This window comes from Macaca thibetana, chromosome 8 (genome assembly GCF_024542745.1).
Source record: "Macaca thibetana thibetana isolate TM-01 chromosome 8, ASM2454274v1, whole genome shotgun sequence".
In the NCBI taxonomy this organism is placed as follows: domain Eukaryota; kingdom Metazoa; phylum Chordata; class Mammalia; order Primates; family Cercopithecidae; genus Macaca; species Macaca thibetana.
Window position 1 is genome coordinate 4,761,679 of NC_065585.1, and position 24,122 is coordinate 4,785,800.

Here is a 24,122-nt window from a genome sequence, read left to right on the forward strand (position 1 = left end):
CCCTAAGACCTGTTGATGCTATGGCTTTCCTTGGGGCTTCCCCTGCCTCTGGCTAGTGAAGGTCAGAGTCACTGCCTCCCAGAGTGGGCTGTCAGCTCTCAGGACTCTGCGTCTCACAGCCTCATTTCTTCTCTCTGAACAGGGACTTCAAAATGAGCGTCCCTGACTACATGCAGTGTGCTGAGGACCACCAGACACTGCTCGTGGTGGTCCAGCCTGTGGGCATCGTCTCCGAGGAGAACTTCTTCAGGATCTATAAGAGGATTTGCTCTGTGAGTCAGATCAGCGTGCGGGACTCCCAGCGAGTCCTCTACATCCGCTACAGGCACCACTATCCACCCGAGAACAACGAGTGGGGAGACTTCCAGACCCACCGCAAAGTCGTGGGCCTCATCACCATCACCGACTGCTTCTCGGCCAAGGACTGGCCGCAGACCTTCGAGAAGTTCCACGTGCAGAAGGAGATCTACGGCTCCACGCTGTATGACTCCCGGCTCTTTGTCTTCGGGCTGCAGGGGGAGATCGTGGAGCAGCCGCGCACCGACGTGGCCTTCTACCCCAACTACGAGGACTGCCAGACAGTGGAGAAGAGAATCGAGGACTTCATCGAGTCACTGTTCATTGTGCTGGAGTCCAAGCGTCTGGACAGAGCCACAGACAAGTCTGGGGATAAGATCCCCCTTCTCTGTGTCCCGTTTGAGAAAAAGGATTTTGTAGGACTGGACACAGACAGCAGGTAAGTTTACCCAGAGACCCAGGCCCCTTGGCTTCCCTACATCAGAAAGGGAAAGCACATGGCAGAATTTTATTGCAGCAAGGAGTAGAAAGGTGTTGTCCTTTGCTTTTTAAAACTAATGACTTCCTGTCAGAATCTGAGTGCTGCTAAAAAACCAACCAAACAAAAACCAGTGACTTTTAAAGACAGAGACAGCCTTTGGTTTGGGGGAGTCTTTTAGAGTTGTCGTGTACACTCCCCTTTTTTTTAGTGGGGCTCCCATTGTGGGACTCCTGGAGCTCCGTCCAATACAGCAGCCACAGCCAGTTGTGGCTTTTGAGCACTAGACACGAGGCTAGTTTGAGTTGAGATGGGCGGTGAAGAAAACCCATGCCAGATTTTGAGACTCACTTCTGCAAAAATAAACTTTCTTGCTATTTTTTTTTTTTTTTTTTGAGACAGCCTGTCTCTCAGGCTGGAGAGCAGTGGCGCGATCTTGGCTCAGTGCAACCTCCACCTCCCGGGTTCAAGTGACTCTCATGCCTCAGCCTCCCAAGTAGCTGGGACTACGGGCATGTGCCACCATGCCTGGCTGAGTTTTGTATATTTAATAGAGATAGGATCTTGCCACATTGGCCAGGCTGGTCTTGAACTCCTGGCCACAAGTGATCCGCCTGCCTTGGCCTCCCAAAGTGCTGGGATTACAGGTGTGAACCTCTGTGCCTGGCCAACTTTCTTGCTAATATGTTTTATATAGATTACATGTTGAAATGATAGTATTTTACCTATCTTAGGTTAAATAAACTATATTTTAAAAATCAGTATCAACTGTTTCATTTTTACTTTTTTTTTTTTTTTTTTTTTTGAGACGGAGTCTCGCTCTGTCGCCCAGGCTGGAGTGCAGTGGCGCGATCTCAGCTTACTGCAAGCTCCGCCTCCCGGGTTCACGCCATTCTCCTGCCTCAGCCTCCCGAGTAGCTGGGACTACAGGTGCTGCCACCACGCCCGGCTAGTTTTTTGTATTTTTAGTAGAGACGGGGTTTCACCGTGTTAGCCAGAATGGTCTCGATCTCCTGACCTCGTGATCCGCCCGCCTCGGCCTCCCAAAGTGCTGGGATTACAGGCGTGAGCCACCGCGCCCGGCCTCATTTTTACTTTTAAAAATGTGGCAACTAGAAACTGAAATTTACTTATGTGGCTTGTGTTTTATTTCTGTTGGACAGCACTGTGCTAGAGCACAGTTTGAACACTTATTCAGTCTCATCCCTTTGGTTCACAGATGAGAGGTGAATCTGGAGAGGTAAGGGCTAGGTCCTAGCTGAGCTAGAAGTAGAGCCCATGTCTCCTGATTGCCAGGCTGTGCACCCTGCGTATGTGGCTACTTCTTCCCTCCTGATGGCCACAGTGTCGAATTCCTCACTTACAGAGCAGCCAAGCACAGGTATCGGATGCCAGAAATGCCACCTGGGAGCTCCTAAACAGCTACCTTATACAAATGGAAGTATGTCTATTCTCTCTGTGTACGAGGAGTGTTGGATAGAGCAGGAAAAGGTCGGCTTCCCATCTTGCCTGTTATTAAGTCTAAAACTTTATTTCAAATCAGAATTTCAGATGAGCTCTTCCTTGCCACTTCCTTCCACTCTCTGTTCGCTGCTCTGTCTTGCCATGGTGGCTGTTCTGCAGAGCTGGATGAGATGCAAGCCTAGGCAGCAACTGTTTGCCAAGAGGGCGTCCCCATTTGCCAGGGAAAGTGATGTGTCCCTGTGTCAGTCACTGGCCTCCTGGCTTGGACAGGGCTCTCCCTCCTCCTGTGTAGGATTGGCTGATGAGCCACAGGTGAGGATTCAGTGATGTCATGTGCATGCCACCACAGTGCCTGCTGCAAAGTAGGTGCTCAGCATGTTTCTAAAATTTATCTAAGGTCAAACGGTGTCTTTCTGGTTGTTGGTAAGTATGAGGAGAAATGATCACAGAATTGAGACACAGTAGTCTAAGTCCAGCCCTCAGAGTTGGAAGCATAGAATAGCCTCAGTCATACCTGACTGTGGTGCTTTGCAGGGTCTGGAAGGAAGGAATTTTCATTTCTTCACCCAAATGTGCATATTTGGCTTCAGGAAAGGGAAAGGCATGCCGTAGACCTGCTCTGTATTTAATCCTCACGGCAGCCCTGTGATATACGCCGGGTTGCTGTGCTGGCTGATGTGGGGCTGAGGCAGCAAGGTTTAGAGACCTGGGCAGCCACTGAGCAGCAGAGCTGATATAAGCACCAGGTCTGTCTCTAAGGCCCAGGACCTTTCTACCTCATCTCGTTGCCTTCTGCTGTGCCTCCTGTGCCTCTTGAAGAGCGCACACTGCTGTCCAGCCAGCAGGCATCTGTGGGAGTCATCCATGATAAGGTGTTGCTCTATGCTATGCACAGCTTGGCGGCCACCTGCGAGGTCGGCAGGGAGTGGCCTGCCCCTGCTTTACAGAGAAGGGGTGAAGGGTTGAAGCTCACAGGCAGCATGGGTCAGGAACCCCGCTCTGACCCCTTCACTCATGCCTGCCTCCTTTGCCACATGAATACCAGTGACATTTTTCAGTCACCCACTTCTTGGCTGTGAGGTTGCAGATCCACCTTCGAATACCAGGTCTTTTTTGCCTTTTGAAATCTGTGCTCACAACCCCGCAGGAGGAACGGGAGTGTGCTGCAACGCGGTGTGTCACACATAGTGGATAATGACTGACAAGTGTTCGTTCAGAGCCTTCATATGCCAGGCATGGCTCCAGCCACTGAAAATACAGCGGCAAATACAGCTGCTTGCTCACTGTAGTGGGACAACCGCAATTAGACGTCAGTTAGCATTTGAAGTTCGGTGAGATCATGACACCAGTGAACTGAAATAAAATACATCCTCCTCTCATAATGGGTAACCTGTTGTTGCTTTTGTTTCTCCATGGTTCTCCAATTGTTTTTTTTTTGAAGATGTCGTCTTGCTCTGTCACTCAGGCTGGAGTGCAGTGGCGCCGTCTCGGCTCACTGCAACCTCTCCCTCCTGGGCTCAAACGATTCTTCATGCCTCAGCCTCCTGAGTAGCTGGGATTACAGGTGTGTGCCACCACACTTGGCTAATCTTTGTATTTTTAGTAGAGACAGGGTTTCACCATGTTGGCCAGGCTGGTCTCGAACTCCTGACCTCAAGTGATCCGCCTGCCTCAGCCTCCCAAAGTGCTGGGATTACAGGCGTGAGCCACAGTGCGTGGCCGATTCTCTAATTTTTGAAGGAATGATTTGGTGCAGGAGCAGAGCCTTGCTCTCCCCTGCAACTCTTGGTAGGAGTGAGAAAGTGTCCAACCCGGAATGGGATAGTATTTGGTAGCTCAACAGGAAATGTCCAGATGTAAGTCCAGTTATGGTTTGACACACTGACCATGCTGATAGGCCCCCTGACAGATCATTCTCCCTTCAGGTCCTGGACTTCCTGGGACGTGAGGTGCAGGTATAGTTTACTTACAAGCTCACATGTGCCCCTCACAAAAACCCATGGCCCGTTCTTGTCCGTGTAGTGTTGTAGCTATCAAAATTATTTCTGTTCTTATATGTTTCTAATTTTTGCTTGTTCCTCTTTCCTTTTTCTTTTTTTCTGTCATACTGCCCTGTGAGTGTGTTATTGGGTGTGAAAAGGTAGGCCGGGAACACGTTGCATTAAAAGTAGCTAGATTTCCCTCTGCGCTGCCTTCTCATAGCCTTCACTGCTTTAAAAACAAACACTGCTGCCTAAATCTTATGTTAACTGGAGAGTCTTTTCATTTTTTTAAAATATGTTTTTTAATTTTAGCTTTGTTTTTTTTAGCACGTAACCCATTGGCGTTTGGTGTTTGCTAAAATACTTGCTCTGGGGGATCTTGTTCAGTCTGTAGCATTTAGTGAGTGACACATGAGCCTTTATTCTTTTGTGTGTTTGTTTTGAGGACGTGAATTGCTCATTGATTTAGGCGGCTGTAGGGGGTTTTCCTGGGATAGCTTAACTGCTTGATCCTGGGCTTCTGAGCCAACGTTTTCTGGCATGTGATTCCCGGCTGTGGCTGTGGGCCGTGCATGAAGGCAAGGAGCGCTGGTGCTGGAGTGTGCTAGTGGCCAGGGGAGCTGCGGGAGGGCGCGGCTGCCCGTCTTTTCCTTTGCTTCTGCCTTGAGCATGCCGTTTCCCGTTTCCTTCGCCTCAGCGACCTTCCACCATAAAGGAGACATAGGCCATTCTAAAACCCACCAGGCTGGGCGCGGTAGCTCATACCTGTAATCCCAGCACTTTGGAAGGCCGAGGCGGGTGGATCACCTGAGGTCAGGAGTTTGAGACCAGCCTGGCCAACGTGGTGAAACCCTGTCTCTACCAAAAATAAAAAAATTAGCCGCGTGTGGTGGCATGTGTCTGTAGTCCCAGCTTACCTGAGAGGCTGAGGCAGGAGAATTACTTGAATCCGGGAGGCAGAAGTTGCAGTGAGCCAAGCTCATGCCATTGCACTCTAGCCTGGGCGACAAGAGCGAAACTCCATCTCAAAATAAAAAACAAAAAACCCACCCCCGTCTTTTGTGCCCCATATGAGGGCTCAAGGGCAATTTGTTTAAGTATCAGGGAAATATGGCCTTCTAGTTCACTTGGATCTTGTAGACACAAGGCCCTATATAAGTGACCACTGTTTCCTTTTTGCTTCTGCCAATGAGCATTCAGAACCAGAGAGGCAGTTCACCCGTAGCTATTGTACAGGCTCTTACCTGCCCAAGATTTTCCATTTAACCTCATGTAGGTAAGACATAGCTGTGTCTGCCTTTTTTTTTTTTTTTTTTTTTTTTTTTGAGACAGAGTCTTACTCTCTCACCCAGGCTGGAGTGCAGTGGCATGATCTTGGCTCACTGCAAACTCTGCCTTCTGGGTTGAAGTGATTCTCCTGCTTCAACCTCTCAAGTAGCTGGGATTACAGGCACGTGCCACCACTCCAGGCTAATTTTTGTATTTTTAGTAGAGACAGGTTTCACCATGTTGGCCAGGGTGGTCTCGAACTCCTGACCTCAAGTGATCTGTCTGCCTTGGCCTCTCAGAGTGCTGGGATTACAGGCATGAGCCACAGCGCCAAGCCTGTGTCTGTATTTGTTGACGCTAATGTCCCTCACTGGTGGCACATCATTTGTGTGCATTACTGATCTAGAGCCTCCAACACCAAGGGCAGCACTGCGGGACACTCTTTGGCTGGCCTAGTCCCCTGTGGTTTCATCCCTCTCAGGGAAAGGTTCTCATTCTGTGACCTGCTGCCACCACCTCACTGCCCAGGGGCCTTGTTTCTTCCTTAGTGCTCTAGTCCAAGTACCAACACTTTCATTCTTCGTTTGCTTTGTCCCAGTTGAGACAGGCTGGGCTTTCTGAAAGATTTCATCACATTCTAGGGTGGCGGAACAGAAGAGACATGAATGTATTAAGTACAGGCAGTCGTAGCTGTCCAGCTTGGAAAATGCAGGGCAGGGATCCGGTGGTGGCTGGTTTATCCCGGGCTGTGGGCCTTTCCTGCTGCCACTGGCTCCCAGAATCGATGGGGACAGCCTGGCCTGGGCTCCCTCCTCCCCGCTCTCCTGGCAGCCGAGTCTCTGAGTTCACAACCCAGGCACTCTCCTGGACCGCAGGCCGTTCAGAGTTCAGACCACAGGAGAGTCCTGAGTCCTTGTTCTGGGCTGCTCTCTCCGCCTCCTGTGTGAGAGACAAGTGCCTTTCCTAAGCGACCTGTGCCGGGAGAGACCTCCCTGATTAGCAGGTGCCCTCCCGAGGTGACTCAGCACACATTTATGGGAAGCTTGCTGTGTGCTGTGCTAGGTGCTGGGGCACCAAGCTATGATATACTTGAGAGACAGAGTTGGGGAAAAGATGATGGACAGAAGGGAGAAATCTGTCTTGAGAGTGTGACTCAAACAGCACGGCACTGGTGGGCTGTTTCTTACCATGGGGAAAACTGGGAGGCCATGGGGGAAGTGTTTTTTGAGATGCCTGTTGGGCATTCAAGTGGAGACATTAAAGAGGCAATCGGATGTGAGTCTGGAGCTCAGGGGCAGGAGGTGGACTAGAGAGACACATGGTTGTTGGCCGTATGTAGCCTGTGTTGAAAATCCTGAATGTGGATGAGCTGAGTGAGAGCGAGGGAGAATGCAGATGGAGGCAGGAGGAAGGCCCCGGGCTGACCCCTGGGTGCTTGCCATGACCAGGAGACTGGAGGACAGCCCAGATTCTTTTTTTTTTTTTTTTTTTTTCCGAGATCGGAGTTTCACTCTTGTTGCCCAGGCTGGAATGCAGTGGTACCATCTCAGCTCACTGCAACCTCCGCCTCCCTGGTTCCAGTGATTCTCCAGCCTTGCCTCCTGAGTAGCTAGGATTACAGGCATCTGCAACCACGCCCCACTAATTGTGTATTTTTAGTAGAGATGGGGGTCTCCCCATGTTGGCTAGGCTGGTCTTGAATGCCTGACCTCAGGTGATCCGCCTGCTTCAGCCTCCCAAAGTGTTGAGATTACAGGCGTGAGCCACCGCTCCTGGCTGGGGTTTTCGATGTTATTCCACCGAGTTTGGGGTTTTAGGTGCAGCTTCCACTTCTTCTAAAGGTGCTGGGAGTGGGGCTGCTACTAAAGAAATCCGAAGGGAATGATGTGGCCAGATTTGCCCTTCGCCTCCTCTGTCCTGGCAGCAGGATGAAGTCCCAGCTGAACAGACTGTCTTTCCCGTGGACCCAGAAGGGCAGATCAGGAAGGGCACCTTGAGGAGAGAGGCGCTGGGGAGTTGGGGGAGGACTGTTGGATAGTTCTGGAATAGCTCTTTTTAATAAAAGATAAAAAACAAAAAACAAAACCCTCTTATGAACATTGCTAGTTACTATTGAGGAAGCAGTTTTTTTTTTTTTTTTTTTTTTTTTTTTTTTTTTTTTTTTTTTAGACAGAGTCTTACTCTGTTGCCCAGGCTGCAGGGCAGTGACACGTTCTCAGCTCACTGCAACCTCTGCCTCCCAGATTCAAGCAGTTCTCCTGCCTCCCTCCGGAGTAGCTGGGACTACAGGTGTGTGCCACCATGCCCGGCTAATTTTTATATTTTGTTTAGTAGAGACGGGGTTTCACCATGTTGCCCAGGCTGGTCTTGAACTTCTGAGCTCAGACAGTCCACCTGCCTTGGCCTCCCAAAGTGCTAGGATTATAGGAGTGAGCCACTGTGCCCGGCTGGAGGCAGTTCTTTGACACTTCTAAGTGTAAGGCACTATGCTGAGTGGATACAAGGACAAATAAGACAGCCTATCGTCAGAGGCTTAAACCTGACTATGGGAGTAATACAAGTTTAAAAGGGGAGAAGAGGGGAAACAAATGTGACTACACGTCAGACACCAGTTAGCCACCCGCCTACCTATTTCATTTATGTTGCACTGATGCCACCTGAAGCAGATGGTAACAGGCCCAATTTGCTGAGAGGAAGCATTCTCAGAGGGGTTAAATAATGAGTCCAGCATCACCCAGCTGGTAATGAAACAGCAGGATTCAAACTCAGGTCCTTCAGACTTTAAATAAATGCATGTTCTCTCTCCTAATTATGTTACCTTCCTCTTATACTTGGAAGACTAAAGTAAATCAGTTTCAGAGCCTTTCAGAAAAATTGTCAAAAGAACTTCTCTTGCTTAAGTGCTGCAGATTTATTTCACAGAGCTCTGACTTCCTTGATAGTTAGGTAGCATCAAAGTGTTTTACATCCCAGGGAGATAGGTTTTTCATTTTGCTTTTACATTGACATGGTTGCAAATAATGCACATATGCAAAATAAAATGTAGACACTTCTGAACTTTTAATGAGAACTTCTCAGTTCTCTCTCTTTTTTGTTTTTGAGATGGGGTCTGGCTTGTTGCCTAGGCTGGAGTGCAGTGGCATGATCTTGGCTCACTGCAACCTCTGCCTCCTGGGCTCAAGTGATCCTCCCACCTCAGCCTCCCGAGTAGCTGGGACTACAGGCATGCACCACCACACCTGGTTAAATTTTTTGTATGTTTTTGTAAAGACGGGGTTTCTCCATGTTGCTCAGGCTGGTCTCGAATTCCTGAGCTCAAGCAATCTGCCTGGGATTACAGGCATGCTGTGTAATCCATGCAGGAATTACAGGTATGAACCACCATGGCTGGCTTCATGCTCTTTCTTTATGGAGTGATGTTTTAATATTCAAACTTTAACATAAAAAAATTCAGATGGAAGAAATCAACACTAACAATTTGTTTTCAGTTTTTCATTAGGCAAGGTACAGTATCAGTTAATGATCCATAAAGCATCTGAAACTGAGTATAAAATGTTGCATTTCTTTTTTTTTCTTTTTTTCTTTTCTTTTCTTTTTTTACTTTCTGTTTAGAGCTCTCTTGCATTTTTTATTTTTTTATTTTTTATTTTTTTGAGATGGAGTCTGTCTCTGTTGCCCAGGCTGGAGTGCAGTGGTGCGATCTTGGTTCACTGCAACCTCCGCCTTTGAGGCTGAAGCCATTCTTGTGCGTCCAGCTCTGAGTAGCTGGGATTACAGGTGTGTGCCACCACTCAGTTAATTTTTTTTTTTTTTTTTTTTTATACGGAGTCTCACTCTTGTTGCCCAGTCTGGAGTGCAGTGGCGCGATCTCGGCTCACTGCAACCTCCACCTCCCAGATTCAAGCAATTCTCCTGCCTCAGCCTTCTGAGTAGCTGGGATTACAGGAGTGTGCCACCACGCCTGGCTCATTTTGTATTTTTAGTAGAGATGGGATTTCACCATGTTGGCCAGGTTGCTCTTGAACTCCTGACCTCAGGTGATCCACCTGCCTCGGCCTCCCAAACTGATGAGATTTCAGACGTGAACCACTGCGCCCGGCTGCTCTTGCATCTTTTTTTTTTTTTTTTGAGACGGAGTCTCGCTCTGTCACCCAGGCTGGAGTGCAGTGGCCGGATCTCAGCGCACTGCAAGCTCCGCCTCCCGGGTTCACGCCATTCTCCTGCCTCAGCCTCCCGAGTAGCTGGGACTACAGGCGCCCGCCACCTCGCCCGGCTAGTTTTTTGTATTTTTTAGTAGAGACGGGGTTTCACCGTGTTAACCAGGATGGTCTCGATCTCCCGACCTCGTGATCCGCCCGTCTTGGCCTCCCAAAGTACTGGGATTACAGGCTTGAGCCACCGCGCCCGGCCTCTTGCATCTTAAGGTTGTCTGCTTTGCCGCTTTAACTCTACCATGTGAGCACCTTTTAGTATTCATATTGTATTTACATCAGGCGTGTAGTAAAAAGGCTCCCCACCCGAAAATATTGTAGTGCAAAATTATGGGCTGTAACCATTATTTAAGTATACAAAGACTTTTTTTTGGAGACAGAATCTCGCTCTGTTGCCCAGGCTGGAGTGCAGTGATGTGCTCTTGGCTTACTGCAAGCTCCGCCTCCTGGGTTCATGCCATTCTCCTGCCTCAGCCTCCCGATTAGCTGGGACTACAGACGCTCGCCACTACGCCCAGCTAATTTTTTGTATTTTTTAGTAGAGACGTGGTTTCACCATGTTAGCCGGAATGGTCTTGATCTCCTGACTTCGTGATCAGCCCGCCTTGGCCTCCCAAAGTGCTGGGATTACAGGCATGAGTCACTGCTCCTGGCCCCTTTTTTTTTTTTTTTTGAGATGGAGTCTCTTTCCATTGCCAGGCCAGAGTGCAGTGGTGCCATCTCAGCTCACTACAAGCTCTGCCTCCCGGGTTCAAGTGATTCTCCTGCCTCAGCCTCCCGAGTAGCTGGAACTACAGGTGCACCCCACCATGCCCAGCTAATTCTTGTATTTTTAGTAGAGACATGGTTTCACCAAGTTGGCCACGATGGCCTCGATCTCTAGACTTTGTGATCCGCCTGCCTCGGCCTCCCATAGTGCTGGGATTACAGGCGTGAGCCGCCTCACCAGGCCCAAGGACTTCTTAAACTATGTAATACCATCCCCGACCTTGCAAAAGACAGTCTCTTTATCCAGGTTCCCTTGGATTTTAATTGAAAACTGTTGTTGTTGAGCAGCTTTAGCTTTTGTTTGGATTTGAATATAGGAATTTCTTTGCAGATAAATTGTTTTTTGGACTAGAATACCAAGCTCTTGTTTTCCATAAGCCATATAAATAGTACCAAAATCACAAACATATTAAGCATTTTCTTCTTTTTTTTTTTGGAGACAGAGTCTCACTTTGTCGCCCAGGCTGGAGTGCAGTGGCGCAATCTCAGCTCACTACAAGCTCCACCTCCCGGGTTCACACCATTCTCCTGCCTCAGCCTCCTGAGTAGCTGGGACTACAGGTGCCCACCACCTCGCCCGGCTAATTTTTTGTATGTTTAGTAGAGACGGGGTTTCATCGTGTTAGCCAGGATGGTCTTAGCCAGGATGGTCTTAGCCAGGATGGTTTCGATCTTCTGACCTCATGATCTGCCCGCCTCGGCCTCCCAAAGTGCTGGGATTACAGGCGTGAGCCACCGCGCCCGGCCCATTCTCTTCTTTAATCTGATTAAGAGTCATGAAAATAATACAGCCTATATCTCTGATTAAATTTAATTAGTGTTAAGTGCAGAGAGGAAGTGCAGCTTGGGTGCCTTCTGTTACAGTGTTTGAAGCTGTGTAATGGGCGTTTTTTGCAGCTTCCAGAAGGTATGCATCTCCCTTTTTCAGCCGAGACTGTCAGGTTTTTGCCTATAATTTAATTATTGCTTTTTTTTAAATTTAAAAAAATTTTCTTTTACTTTTTAAAAAAAATTATACTTTAAGTAAGTTCTGGGATACATGTGCAGAATGTGCAGGTTTGTTATATAGGTATACATAATTCTTGCTTTTAGAGCAGTATGGATTAGGGGATTATCCGATTCTTATTGATTTTTCTGTCAATTCTTAATTCCAATTTCTTTTTTTTTTTTTGAGGTGGAGTTTCACTGTTGTTGCCCAGGCCGGAGTGCCGTGGTGCGATCTTGGCTCACCACAACCTCTGCCTCCCGGGTTCAAGTGATTCTCCTGCCTCAGCCTCCTGAGTAGCTGGGATTACAGGCATACTCCACCACGCCCAGCTAGTTTTGTATCTTTAGTAGAGGGGGGTTTCTCCCTGTTGGTCTGGAACTCCCGACCTCAGGTGATCCACACACCTCGGCCTCCCAAAGTGCTGGGATTACAGGCATGAGCCATTGCTCCTGGCCTCTTTTTTTTTTTTTTGAAACAGAGTCTTGCTCTGTCACCCAGCTGGAGCACAGTGGTGCAATCGTAGCTCACTGCAGCTCCAAACTCGTGGGCTCAAGGGATCCTCCTGCCTCAGCCTCCTGAGTAGCTGGGACTGCAGGCCTGGCTAATTTTTAAAATTCTTATACAGACAGGGTCTTCCTGTGTTGCTTAGGCTGGTCTTTGACTCCTGACCTCCAGGGATCCTCCCATGGCAGTCTCTCGAGTCCCTGGGAATACAGGCATGAGCCACCACCTGGGATTACAGGCATGAGCCATACCTGGCTCATTTTGTTTTTATACAATTTAAAATATTTGTATGGTTTTATTGTATCATGACTTTCATATGAAAAACTATAAGAGTATTTGTATGACTTCTTTTTGTAGAAGTCCTGTCTTCGAAACAAATTGTTTATCATAATGTTTGCACTTTTTTTTTTTTTTTTTTTTTTTTTGAGACGGAGTCTTGCTCTGTTGCCCAGGCTGGAGTGCAGTGGCCGGATCTCAGCTCACTGCAAGCTCCGCCTCCCGGGTTCACGCCATTCTCCTGCCTCAGCCTCCCGAGTAGCTGGGACTACAGGCGCCCGCCACCTCGCCCGGCTAGGTTTTTGTAGTTTTTAGTAGAGACGGGGTTTCACCGTGTTAGCCAGGATGGTCTTGATCTCCTGACCTCATGATCCGCCCGTCTCGGCCTCCCAAAGTGCTGGGATTACAGGCTTGAGCCACCGCGCCCAGCCCAATGTTTGCACTTTTAAAAACAAGTTATTTATTTAATTTAGAAGATGCTACTAGAAAAATATTTTTGAAATTTTGTGGGTTATGTTCTGCTATAGCAGGTGTACACTTTTGTGAAGTTCATGTGAAGATGTAATAATGTACTCCTTTCTTATTCTTAAGAGACAGGATCTTGGTCTGTTGCCCAGATTAGAGAGCAGTGGCAAAATCATGGCTCACTGCAGTCTCGAATTCCAGGTCTCAAGTGATCTTCCTGCCTCTACGTCCTGAGTAGCTGGGACTACAGGTGGGAGCCACCATACCCAGCTAATTAAAAAAATTTTTTTGTAGGCTGGGCACAGTGGCTGACGCCTATAAATATAGCACTTTGGGAGCCAAGGCAGGTGGATTGCTTGGGCCCAGGAGTTCCAGACCAACCTGGGCAACATGGCGAGACCCTGTCTCTACGAAAAATATAAATATTAGCTGAGCAAGGGGTTGTGCGCCTGTAGTCCCAGTTACTGGGGAGGCTGAGGTGGGAGGATCACCTGAACCTTTGTAGAGACATGGTCTTGCTCTGTTGCCCAGCTGTCTCGAAGTCCTAGCCTTAAGTGATCCTCCTGCCTTGGCCTCCCAAAGTGGTATTACAGGTGTGAGCCACCATGCCTGGCCTAATTTACTTCTTTAGGATGTTCTAAAGCAAAGCTTTTTCTGATTGGTTAAGAGTAAAGTTTTGTTGTTGCTTTTAAGTCTAATTTAAAATGTATTAAACTAATATGCAGTAGTATTTGTAAACTTTTTCATATATTAAGAGTTGACAGTTATGTTACCGGTGGAGGAAAATGTCCATTTGGATACTGAATTTTTTTCCCATTTGGAACAGGATAACCTACCAAGGAAGTGAGCAAAACACTGTCTACCTTTGAGAGTAAGAGCTGGCTGGGCACGGTGACTCATGCCTGTAATCCCAGCTCTTTGGGAGACTGAGGCAAGAGGATCACTTGAGCCCAGGAGTTCAAGACCAGCTTGAGCAACATAAGGAGACCCTATCTCTACAAAAAATAAAAACAGATTAGCCAGGTGTTGTGGTGCACACCTGTGGCCCCAGTTACTGGGGAGGCTGAGGTGGGGAGGATCTCTTGCGCCCAGGAGTTGGAGGTTGCAGTGAGCTGTGATTGTGCCACTGGGCTCCAGCCTGGGCAGCAGAACAAGACCTTGTCTCAAAAAAAAAAACAAAAAAAAACCAAAAAAAAAAACAGTAACGGCCGGGCGCGGTGGCTCAAGCCTGTAATCCCAGCACTTTGGGAGGCCGAGGCGGGCGGATCACAAGGTCAGGAGATCGAGACCACAGTGAAACCCCGTCTCTACTAAAAATACAAAAAATTAGCCGGGCGCGGTGGCGGGCGCCTGTAGTCCCAGCTACTCGGGAGGCTGAGGCAGGAGAATGGCGGGAACCCGGGAGGCGGAGCTTGCAGTGAGCCGAGATCGCGCCACTGCACTCCAGCCTGGGCAACAGCGTGAGACTCCGTCTCAAAAAAAAAAAAAAAAAAAAAAAAAAAACACCCAGTAACAATGTTCTAGAAACACATTAAGGACACTTAACCCAAAGTGCAGAGGTTGGAGTCAGGGAAGGCTTCCTTGAGAAACTGGTCATTGAGATGAGCCTAAAAGAGAGTTGAAGTTGTGAGGCAGACGGAGCCTGAGGTAGGGGGCCTTCAGCATTGCAGCAAGGTTGCCTGTGGAGTGCAAGGGCACAGTGGTAGGAGGGGAGGTCAGAGCTGTGGGAGGGGCTGGCTGTGGACTGCATGCCTCTCCCTACGACTGAATTGAGCATCCTGTGAAAGGTTTGCAGTGCAGGAGGAACACAGACCAGTTTGTGCTTTGGGAAGGACACTCTGGCTGTGTGTGTATAGCAGCAATGAAGGGAAGGGGGTGCAGAGTGGGGAGTCGAGACTAGGCGGAGGCTGCTGAGGTGACTGCTGTTGGGATGGGAGGAGCAGCTCAGATGCTTTCTTTTTTTTTTTTTTTTTTTGTTTTTTTTTGAGACGGGGTCTCACCCCGTCCCCCAGGCTGGAGTGCAGTGGCGTGATCTCGGCTCATTGCAACCTCTGCCTCCTGAGTTCAAGTGATTCTCCTGCCTCAGCCTCCTGAGTAGCTGGGATTACAGGCACCCGCCATCACGCCCAGCTAATTTTTTGTATTTTTAGTAGAGACAGGGTTTCACCATGTTAGCCAGGATGGTCTCCATCTCCTGACCTCGTGATCCGCCCGCCTCGGCCTCCCAAAGTGCTGGGATTTCAGATGTGAGCCACTGTGCCCTGCCAGATGCTGTATTTTCTTATGGTGAGGGTCTGTTAGCAGGGGCCATCCTGACACTGCCTTGTGGCCAGGAAGGAGACAAACGAAGGCTGGCATTTCTCCTTCTTTCTGCATCTGCCTTACATCATGATCTTTATTCCAAACATATATAGAATGGAAAAGCTAAATTCCAGAGTAACAAAGAGTTTGTAACTCGTTAGAGTTAGACATGATAGGATTTAACATTATATTGAGATGTGTCAGTAACATTCATTTACTTAAAAAACGTCACATCCTCTGGATTTCCAAAGGAGTTTCATTCTTGATAAGACTGCTTTCTCGATGAGGGAAAGTTTAATCCAGCTGCAGTTTTTCTTTTTTAAAAAAAAAATCATCTGTCTTAAGAAATATAACATTTAAAGATTAGAAGTATTTAAAAATGATAAAAGGAATATTTTGGTACAGTTGCTTTGGCTTCTGAGTTGATAGGGACTCAGAAGCCTTTGCATTATTTAATAGCATATCATTGCCAGTGTTTAAAGAGCTGTTAGTGGGCACCCCAGGCCCTGCCCTTTGAACGCTTTCCTAAAGCTTGCCCTGAAATAATGAGGATAAACGTCTTATTTGCTAAAGCCAAATGGTTGGCTAATAAGACGCAGCCTAGCTCTTTTTATAAAATAATAATAAGTTTGATGTTAAGAAGTGGAAGATAGTTGATTTTTTTTAAAAAGCTGAAACATAGACTGCTTTATGCTAATGTCACAACTGAAAAATCTAAAAAGAAAAATCCAGCTCTAACATTGCCTACGTGAAATACATGGTAGAAGTCCTTATGTACCTATCACCTTTAAAAAAATTGCTTGGAGTACATTTTTGAAGTCAAGACCACTCCGGCTCACATAACTGGCAATGATTATTGCTGACTTAAAATTATAGAGCCTACAGTTGCCTTCTTAGCATTTTTAGTAGTGAGAGAACTGAATAGTGCTTAGTCAGAGTGCTTTCTGGGTGGGAGTTGTATAGTAATGAAGATACATTTTCATTTATTTTCTAGACATTACAAGAAGCGGTGCCAAGGCCGCATGCGGAAGCACGTGGGGGACCTGTGCCTGCAGGCGGGGATGCTGCAGGACTCCCTGGTACATTACCACATGTCAGTGGAGCTGCTGCGTTCTGTGAATGACTTTCTGTGGCTTGGAGGTAAGATGAGCTGATGAAGATGATCTGATATGTAATTGTTTCAACTGTTATTTAAAATGAGAGGCTGGGCTTGGTGGCTCATGCCTGTGATCCCCACACTTTGGGAGGCTGAGGTGGGTGGAACATGAGGTCAAGAGATTGAGACCATCCTGGCCAACATGGTGAAACTCCGTCTCTACTAAAAAATTAGCTGGGTGTGGTGGTGGCACCTATAATCCCAGCTACTCGGGCGGCTGAGGCAGCAGAATTGCTTGAACGAGGAGGCAGAGGTTGCAGTGAGCCGAGGTTGTACCATTGCACTCCAGCCTGGCAACAGAGCGAGACTCCGTCTCAAAATAAATAAATAAATAAAAAAAAGAAATGAGAGGAAATGGAAAAAGAAAATCCCCAAAAAGGAGGGATGAGGGAGGAAAAGCAGCCAGCCTGTGGTGGTTGCCATGACCAGGCAACCTGGGGTGCTTCCCTGCCGTATCTGCTGCCCTCCTCCCGCCGTGCCATGTGTCCTCTGAAGGAGGCCCTGTCCACGCTTTCCCTTTTTCTCTGTTCTTAGTTTAACTTGCCCTCTGCTTTGGATGCCATTCCCCGTGATCTTCACCTCTTAGACTCATCCCTCAAAACTTCCTCCATGTGTCACATGATGAATGGATAAACGAAATGTGGTATGGGCATACTGCGGAATATTATTCTGCCATGAAAAGGAGTGAAATTGTGATACCACTGCAGCACGGATGAACCTTGACGACTTTGTGCTAAGTGAGAGAAGCCAGACATGAAAAAGGCCACAGATTGTATGGTTCTATTTATATGAAGTGGCTAGAACAGGCAAATCTATAGAAGCAGAAAGTAGACGACTATTTCTAGGGGCTGGGAAGAGGGGGAATGGGAAGTGACTGTTAACGGGCATAAGGTTTCTTTTTGGGGTGATGAAATGTTCCAGAGTCAGATAGTGGTGATGGTTGCACAGTTGTGAATGTACTAAAAACTGCTGACTTGTACACTTCAAGTGGGTGAATTATATGATGTGTGAACTCTATGTCAATCTTAAAAATTAAAAGAAAGGCAAGAAGAAATCCTACTTCAAAGCACAGCCATCTCCGATCCCCCACAGCAGTCGCCAGAGCAGGTGCTCTACCTGAGATGTTGCCGACACTTTGTGCTGGAATTGGATGTCTGTGTGTGGTCTTCCCTTTGGGGACTGCGCCTCCTGGGGGTGGTCCTGGGAGGATGGACTGGCTGTGTCCATTGCCTGACATGTTGCAGATGCTCCCTAAATGCTTGTTAAAAGAACAATGTGTGAGTAAGGACTAAAGCAGGGTTCTTTCGTTGAAGTTGACAGTTTAACAAGGACGCCTGTCAACCACTTAATGATAATACAAGTCAGAATGAAGTAATGATGTGAGTTCTGTAACAGAAGTTTAATGAGGTGCTGTAGAACATATTAAATACAACAAATTCTTTCTTTCTTGGGGACAGAGTCTTGCTCTGTTGCCCAGGCTGGAGTGCAGTGGCATGATCTTGGCTCACTGCAATCTCCGTCTCTTGGGTTCAAGTGATTCTCCTGCGTCAACCTTCTGAGTAGCTGGGACTACAGGCATGCACTACCACACCTGGCTAATTTTTGTATTTTTAGTAGAGATGGGGTTTTGCTATGTTGGCCAGGCTGCTCTTGAACTCTTGACCTCAGGTGATCTGCCTGCCTTGGCCTCCCAAAGTGCTGGGATTACAGGCATGAACCACTGTGCCCAGCCAAATATAAGAAATACTTCAAATGGCCAGGCACAGTGGCTCATGCCTGTAATCCCAACACTTCTACAAAAAATAAAAAATAAAAAAACCTTACTTCACCTCACTTCTACAAAACAAAATTAAAAAACATTAGCTGGGTGGAGACCAGCCTGAGCAACATAGGGAGTCCTCACTTCTACAAAAATAAATAAATAAATAAACTAATTAAAAAACATTAGCTGGGCTTGGTGGTCTGTGCCTGTAATCCCAGCTACTTGTGAGGCTGAGGCAGGAGGATCGCTTGGGCTCAGGAGGTCAAGGCTGCAGTGGGCCATGATCGCACCACTGCACTCCATCCTGAGCAAGAGTGAGACTTTGTCTCTTAAGAAAAAACAAAAACAAAACTTAAAATGGACTTAAATTTAGTTTTTTAAATAGGCTAGAGAAATAAAAGTGGGGAAAGAAAGGGAGTGAGCATTAGGGATGGAAAAGAAAAGAGAAGCAGATAAAGGATTAAGCAGGCTGAGAAAGACATAGTTTTACTTGGTTTTCTTGAAAGAGCGCTGTCTCCCTAAGTACTCCTTATTATATCGATTGGAGAATCTCTGCGTCTCCCAGTGGGCTCTGAGACTAGGGCCTGTGCAGCAGGTGCTTCTCCAGAAAGACTGGTACCGCCCATATGCCTTCCCCATGCGGCACTGGACTGGATCAGGAGGACTCCTTAAGGGCACACGGAGAAGGACGGTGCTGTGTGCCATGGGTCTCTTCCATGCTCAGCCCCTCAGAAGTGGACAGGGGAGTTGTCCAGAAGCTACTTATGCCTGACATCACAGCAGACTGAATGTAGAAGCCGATAGAAGATCCAGCTAACTTGTATTAACTCTGACATTAAAGAAATATATGAACATGTCAAACAATGCCATTCCTCCAGTATTTTATTTTTGTTTTGGAACACAATTATCTTTCATAAAAATGTTAACACATGACAAGCTTATTATTTTATTTTTTATTTTTATTTTTATTTTTTTGAGACAGAGTCTCACTCTGTTGCCCAGGCTGGAGTGTGATGGCGTGATCTCAGCTCACTGCAACTTCCATTTCCCAGGTTCAAGAGATTCTCTTGCCTCAGCCTCCCGAGTAGCTGGGGCTACAGGTGTGTGCTATCATGCCCAGCCAATTTTTGTATTTTTAGTAGAGTTGGGGTTTCACCATGTTGGCCAGGCTGGTCTTAAACTCCTGACCTCAAGTGATCCACCCACCTTGGCCTCCCAAAGTGCTGGGATTACTGGCATGAGCCACCATGCCTGGCCTATTTTAAAAGAAATTAATACATAAATACTTAAATCCTTTTCTCAGTTTTATTTTCCAACATGGTAAATATCTACAGGTGTAACCCATATCACAAAAAAAGCTCTTTGTGATCCTCAGTTTTAAGAGCATCAAGGAGTTTTTAGAGCAAAAGTTTAAGGGCCACTGAATTAATGGATAAAGTTGATAGAGATGAATACTGCGGCACACCTTATAAGGCATGTGGCATAGCTGGAGATTGTTAGGTTGTCACGCCATGAGAGAAGAACGGGCTGGGTAGGGAGTTGATATGGCTGTTTTTGAGGAAGAGGGAGGTCTATAGCCCCAAAAGGAGCAGATGCCTAGGGGGCGCGTGGTCTGGAAAGGCATTCTGGTCTTGCTTTGGTGCTATTACTGTGAAATATTTTCAGTCCAGAGCACTTTCCGTTATACATCTCTGTAGCTCCAGAACCTGGCGCAGTCTGCCGCGCAGTCTGTGTAGGAATGCCGTTCATGCGAATGGATGAACACACCGCACAGTCTGTGTAGGAATGCCGGCCATGTGAATGGATGAACACAGAGGCTGGCCTGTTTCACGTGTGCTCTCAGCCCTGCAGGGAAGCCTCGAGTGTGGTGAGAGTGTTCTGTGTTGCCTGCCTGGACATGGGCACGGGAAAGACAGGTGGCAAGTTCCCATTTGCAAAAAACTGGTGATCTTTAGGTTTGAACTCTGTTTTGGGAGAAAAATTGGCTTTTCCAAATAATCCACCTGTTTAAATCATTCTTAGCCCCTGCAGTTTGAGCTAATGATGGGTCACTGACTTGCCTAATGATGCTGGTTTTTGTTTTTGTTTTCTTAATGCCCAGCTGCCCTGGAAGGATTGTGTTCGGCTTCTGTCATCTATCACTATCCTGGTGGAACCGGTGGGAAGAGTGGAGCTCGGAGGTTCCAGGGCAGCGCACTTCCTGCTGAAGCAGCCAACAGACACCGGCCAGGTGAGCTCTGCCCTTTTCCGGCCTCTGCTCATTTGCAGTCTTTAAATAAAGCAGACTCATTGGCTACTTTTTTCTTTGAGTTAGGACTAATATTTAAATAAACTGTAAAATCTTTTGAGTCAGAAATCTTTTTTTTATTTTATTTTATTTTCTATTTTTTTTTTGAGACGGAGTCTCGCACTGTCACTCGAGCTGGAGTGCAGTGGCGCGATCTCGGCTCACTGCAACCTCCGCCTCCCAGGTTCAAGTGATTCTCCTCCCTCAGTCTCCCGAGTAGCTGGGATTACAGGTGCCCACCACCATGCCCGGCTAATTTTTTGTATTTCTAGTAGAGACGGGGTTTCACTATGTTGGCCAAGCTGGTCTCGACTGCTTGACCTCATGATCCACCCGCCTCGGCCTCCCAAAGTGTTGGGATTACAGGCATGAGACACCGTGCCCTGCCCAGAAATCTTGTATGAGACATTTTGTTCTGATTTTATTGAATATTTTCAATCTTATTGAATACACTAATGGGTTAGAATGATTAATTTCTGGAAAAATTGTGTAAAATTTCCTGGTATAACAGACTGGAGGTTCTGTGCCTAAGTCTTTTTATAATTTTATGTATTAGGAGAAGCTAGTCCCAGAGGTCAATTTTAACGCTGATTCAGGGCCTGGGAGCAGTTTCTTATTTATTTATTTTTTTTGAGAGGGAGTCTTGCTCTGTTGCCCAGGCTGGAGTGCAGTGGCGCAATCTCGGCTCACTGCAAGCTCCGCCTCCCGGGTTCACATAATTCTCCTGCCTCAGCCTCCCTAGTAGCTGGGACTACAGGTACCCGCCACCGGGCCCGGCTAATTTTTTGTATATTTAGTAGAGATGGGGTTTCACTGTGGTCTCGATCTCCTGACCTTGTGATCTGCCCACCTCGGCCTCCCAGAGTGCTGGGATTACAGGTGTGAGCCACCGTGCCTGGCCGCAGTTTCTTATTTTATTGGCTGGTGACGTTCTCTCAATGAGTCGTTTGATTTGCTTATGCTTGGTAGAACCAATGAAGAGTGAAAAAACTTCTTGGGCAGAGCAGACCCATGAATGCTGAATGAACGTGAATGTTTTGGTCCTTGATGAATGAACCTGCCTTTAATAGCTCAGGATTAAGTCGTCATGTTGCATAGGTCACATAGATCATACCAAATAATGCAGAGCTCCAGGCCATACACAAAAATGCTAGGAATTTTTTTTTTTTTTTTGTCCGTGAGATTTTTGTACATTTTTCCCTCCAGACAAAAAAAGGTAGTTAATGTGTATTGGATGGGGAATGTCTTGCATTTCTTTTTCCATGAATTGTATTATCCCGTATCAGCAGCAGAGAATGCAGAGGCTGCCTTGATGAGCTACTGACTGTAGCGACACCGTCTGAAGCCACATGCCCTCTTTGTAGATTTGCTTAGATGAACTATAATGATTCTTGAAAACAATTTTATTATTCTGTCGTGGGACGTTCCTCTTGGTAGCATCTCAGTTATTGAAGAGGAAAGTGAGGCAGGCTGAGGGTGCTGTCGAAAGTCTGAAGGTTTAAACAGGCAGGTCCCTGCTGTTTGCGTCCTGTACTGTGACCTGACTTGGATGCACCCCATTAGTGTCCACCACCTGTGTTTACTCCTCATGGTTATAATTGCTGTCTCTGGTATGAGATGGCAGTGGTTTAAGTTTCACTGTTTTCTTTAGTCGGCAACCAAGTGCTAAAATCTCCAACACATCCAGAAAGGTGAAAGCAGGTTTAATTTTCTCTTTAAAAGAAAGTTTTCTGGGTTGGGTACGGGCTCACGCCTGTAATCCCAGCACTTTGGGAGGCTGAGAAGGGCAGATCGCTTGAGGTCAGGAGTTTAAGACAAGCCTGGCCAACATGGTAAAACCCCATGTCTACTAAAAATGCAAAAATTAGCTGGCCGTGGTGGAGCATGCCTGTAATCCCAGCTACTTGGGAGGCTGAGGCAAGAGAATTGCTTGAAACTGGGAGGGCGTCAGCTGGAATCATGCCATTGCACTCCAGCCTGGCCTAGGTGACAGAATGAAACTTTGTCTCAAAAAAAAAAAAAAGGCTGGGCGCGGTGGCTCAAGCCTGTAATCCCAGCACTTTGGGAGGCCGAGACGGGCGGATCACGAGGTCAGGAGATTGAGACCATCCTGGCTAACACGGTGAAACCTCGTCTCTACTAAAAATACAAAAAAAAACCTAGCTGGGCGTAGTGGCGGGCGCCTGTAGTCCCAGCTACTCAGGAGGCTGAGGCAGGAGAATGGTGTAAACCTGGGAGGCGGAGCTTGTGAGCTGAGATCCGGCCACTGCACTCCACCCTGGGCGACAGAGCAAGACTCCGTCTCAAAAAAAAAAAAAAAAAAAAAAAAAAAAAAAAAAAAAAAAAAAAGTCTCTGTTCTCTCTAGGAGCGCCTTTCTTTTTTTTTGAGATGGAGTTTTGCTCTGTTGCCCAGGCTGGGGTGCAATGGTGTGATCTTGGCTCACCGCAACCTCTGCCTCCTGGATTCAAGCAATTCTCCTGCCACCCGAGTAGCTGGGATTACAGGCGCCCGCTACCATGCCCAGCTAAGTTTTGTAGTTTTAGTAGAGATGGGGTTTCACCGTGTTGGCCAGGCTGGTCTCAAACTCCTGAGCTCAGGTATCCACCTGTCTCAGCCTCCCAAAGTACCAGGATTTCAGGTGAGAGCCACCGCACCCGGCTTAGGAGTGCCTTTCATTGGAGGTGGTTAGGTGTTTTTTTTGGCTTTTTATTTTTTTAAACTGTGGTTTGAAGAGCTGTAAATGTGTTGAAACTGTTTCACCGATGTGATGAGTAAGACCAGAAACTTTTTAGGGCCACATTTTATTTCTTCCGTTTCCTAATTATGGGCAAATAAAATTTAAAGACATTGAAACACTGCTTTGTCTGTAGTAGAGAAATGTCTTCATTTAGATTTGCATAGAGTAAAAAACTTGGGAACTTTTTTCTGTTGAAGACATTCTGTGGGGAAGAATATCTGGTGACAATGACACTTAGATGACAGGAGAAAGGGCAATGGGGCTGTCATTTAGAAACTTGGTAGGTTGGGCATGGTGGCTCATGCCTGTAATCCCAGCACTATGGGAGGCAGTGTGGGGAGGATCACTTGAGGTCAGGAGTTTGAGACCAGTCCAGCCAACATGGTGAAACCCTGTCTCTACTAAAAATACAAAAATTAGCTAGGCGTGGTGGCTCATGCCTGCAATCCCAGCTACTTAGGAGGCTGAAGCAAGAGTTGCTTGAACCCATGAGGTGGAGGTTGCAGTGAGCTGAGGTCGCACCAGTGCACTCCAGCCTGGGCAATGAGTGAGATTCTGTCTTAAAAACAGAAACTTCGTAGGTTGGGCACCATGGCTCATGCCTATAATCCCACATTTTGGGAGGCCGAGCGGGGAGGATCACTTGAACCCCGGGCGTTCTACACCAGCCTGGGCAACATAGGGAGACCTTGTCTATATAAGAAATTTAAAAAAATTAGCTGGGAGTGGTGGCATGCACCTGTAGTCTCACTTAGGAGGCTGAGGTGGGAGGACTGCTTGAGCCCAGGAGGTTGAAATTGTAGTGCGCTGTGATTGCACCACTACATTCCAGCCTAGGTGACAAAGCGAGACCCTGTGTCAAAAAAAAAAAAAAAAAAATTATAAAGCTTGGCAATTATTTGACTACCTTCGAGGCAATACAGCATCCAGATCTGTTAATGGGCATGATCTCAGGAACAGATATGCCATCTCATCTTGGACATTAATCTCAAGATTAGTCAGTTTGTAGTGGCAGCCTCATCTCACATCAGGAATTAATGGCCTCTGTTGTTTGAGATGAAGACCAACCTGATGATTTAACATCCTCCCTTGTATTTCATGGAATGAATATCTTAGGTCCCAGTTTCAGCAGCAAAACAGCAAAAATACAGATGTCAGTCAATATCAGTGTAACCT

The 24,122-nt window shown here is 47.1% G+C and overlaps 2 protein-coding genes across 8 annotated transcripts in view; one reads left to right on the forward strand and one right to left on the reverse strand.

The window, feature by feature from the left end:
• CHRAC1 (chromatin accessibility complex subunit 1) overlaps positions 1-24,122 on the reverse strand; it is an 873,427-nt gene that overhangs the window by 61,519 nt on the left and 787,786 nt on the right. The window lies entirely within an intron of this gene.
• Positions 1-24,122, forward strand: part of TRAPPC9 (trafficking protein particle complex subunit 9) — a 723,405-nt gene that overhangs the window by 7,405 nt on the left and 691,878 nt on the right. For all 4 annotated transcript variants that reach the window (XM_050800232.1, XM_050800231.1, XM_050800230.1 and 1 more), the window contains 3 exons: positions 143-736; positions 15,998-16,143; positions 20,023-20,151. In XM_050800232.1, coding sequence (XP_050656189.1) covers positions 153-736; positions 15,998-16,143; positions 20,023-20,151 — 859 coding nt within the window. In that variant the 5' untranslated portion in view covers positions 143-152. Of the gene's footprint in view, positions 1-142; positions 737-15,997; positions 16,144-20,022; positions 20,152-24,122 lie in introns of those variants that run through there.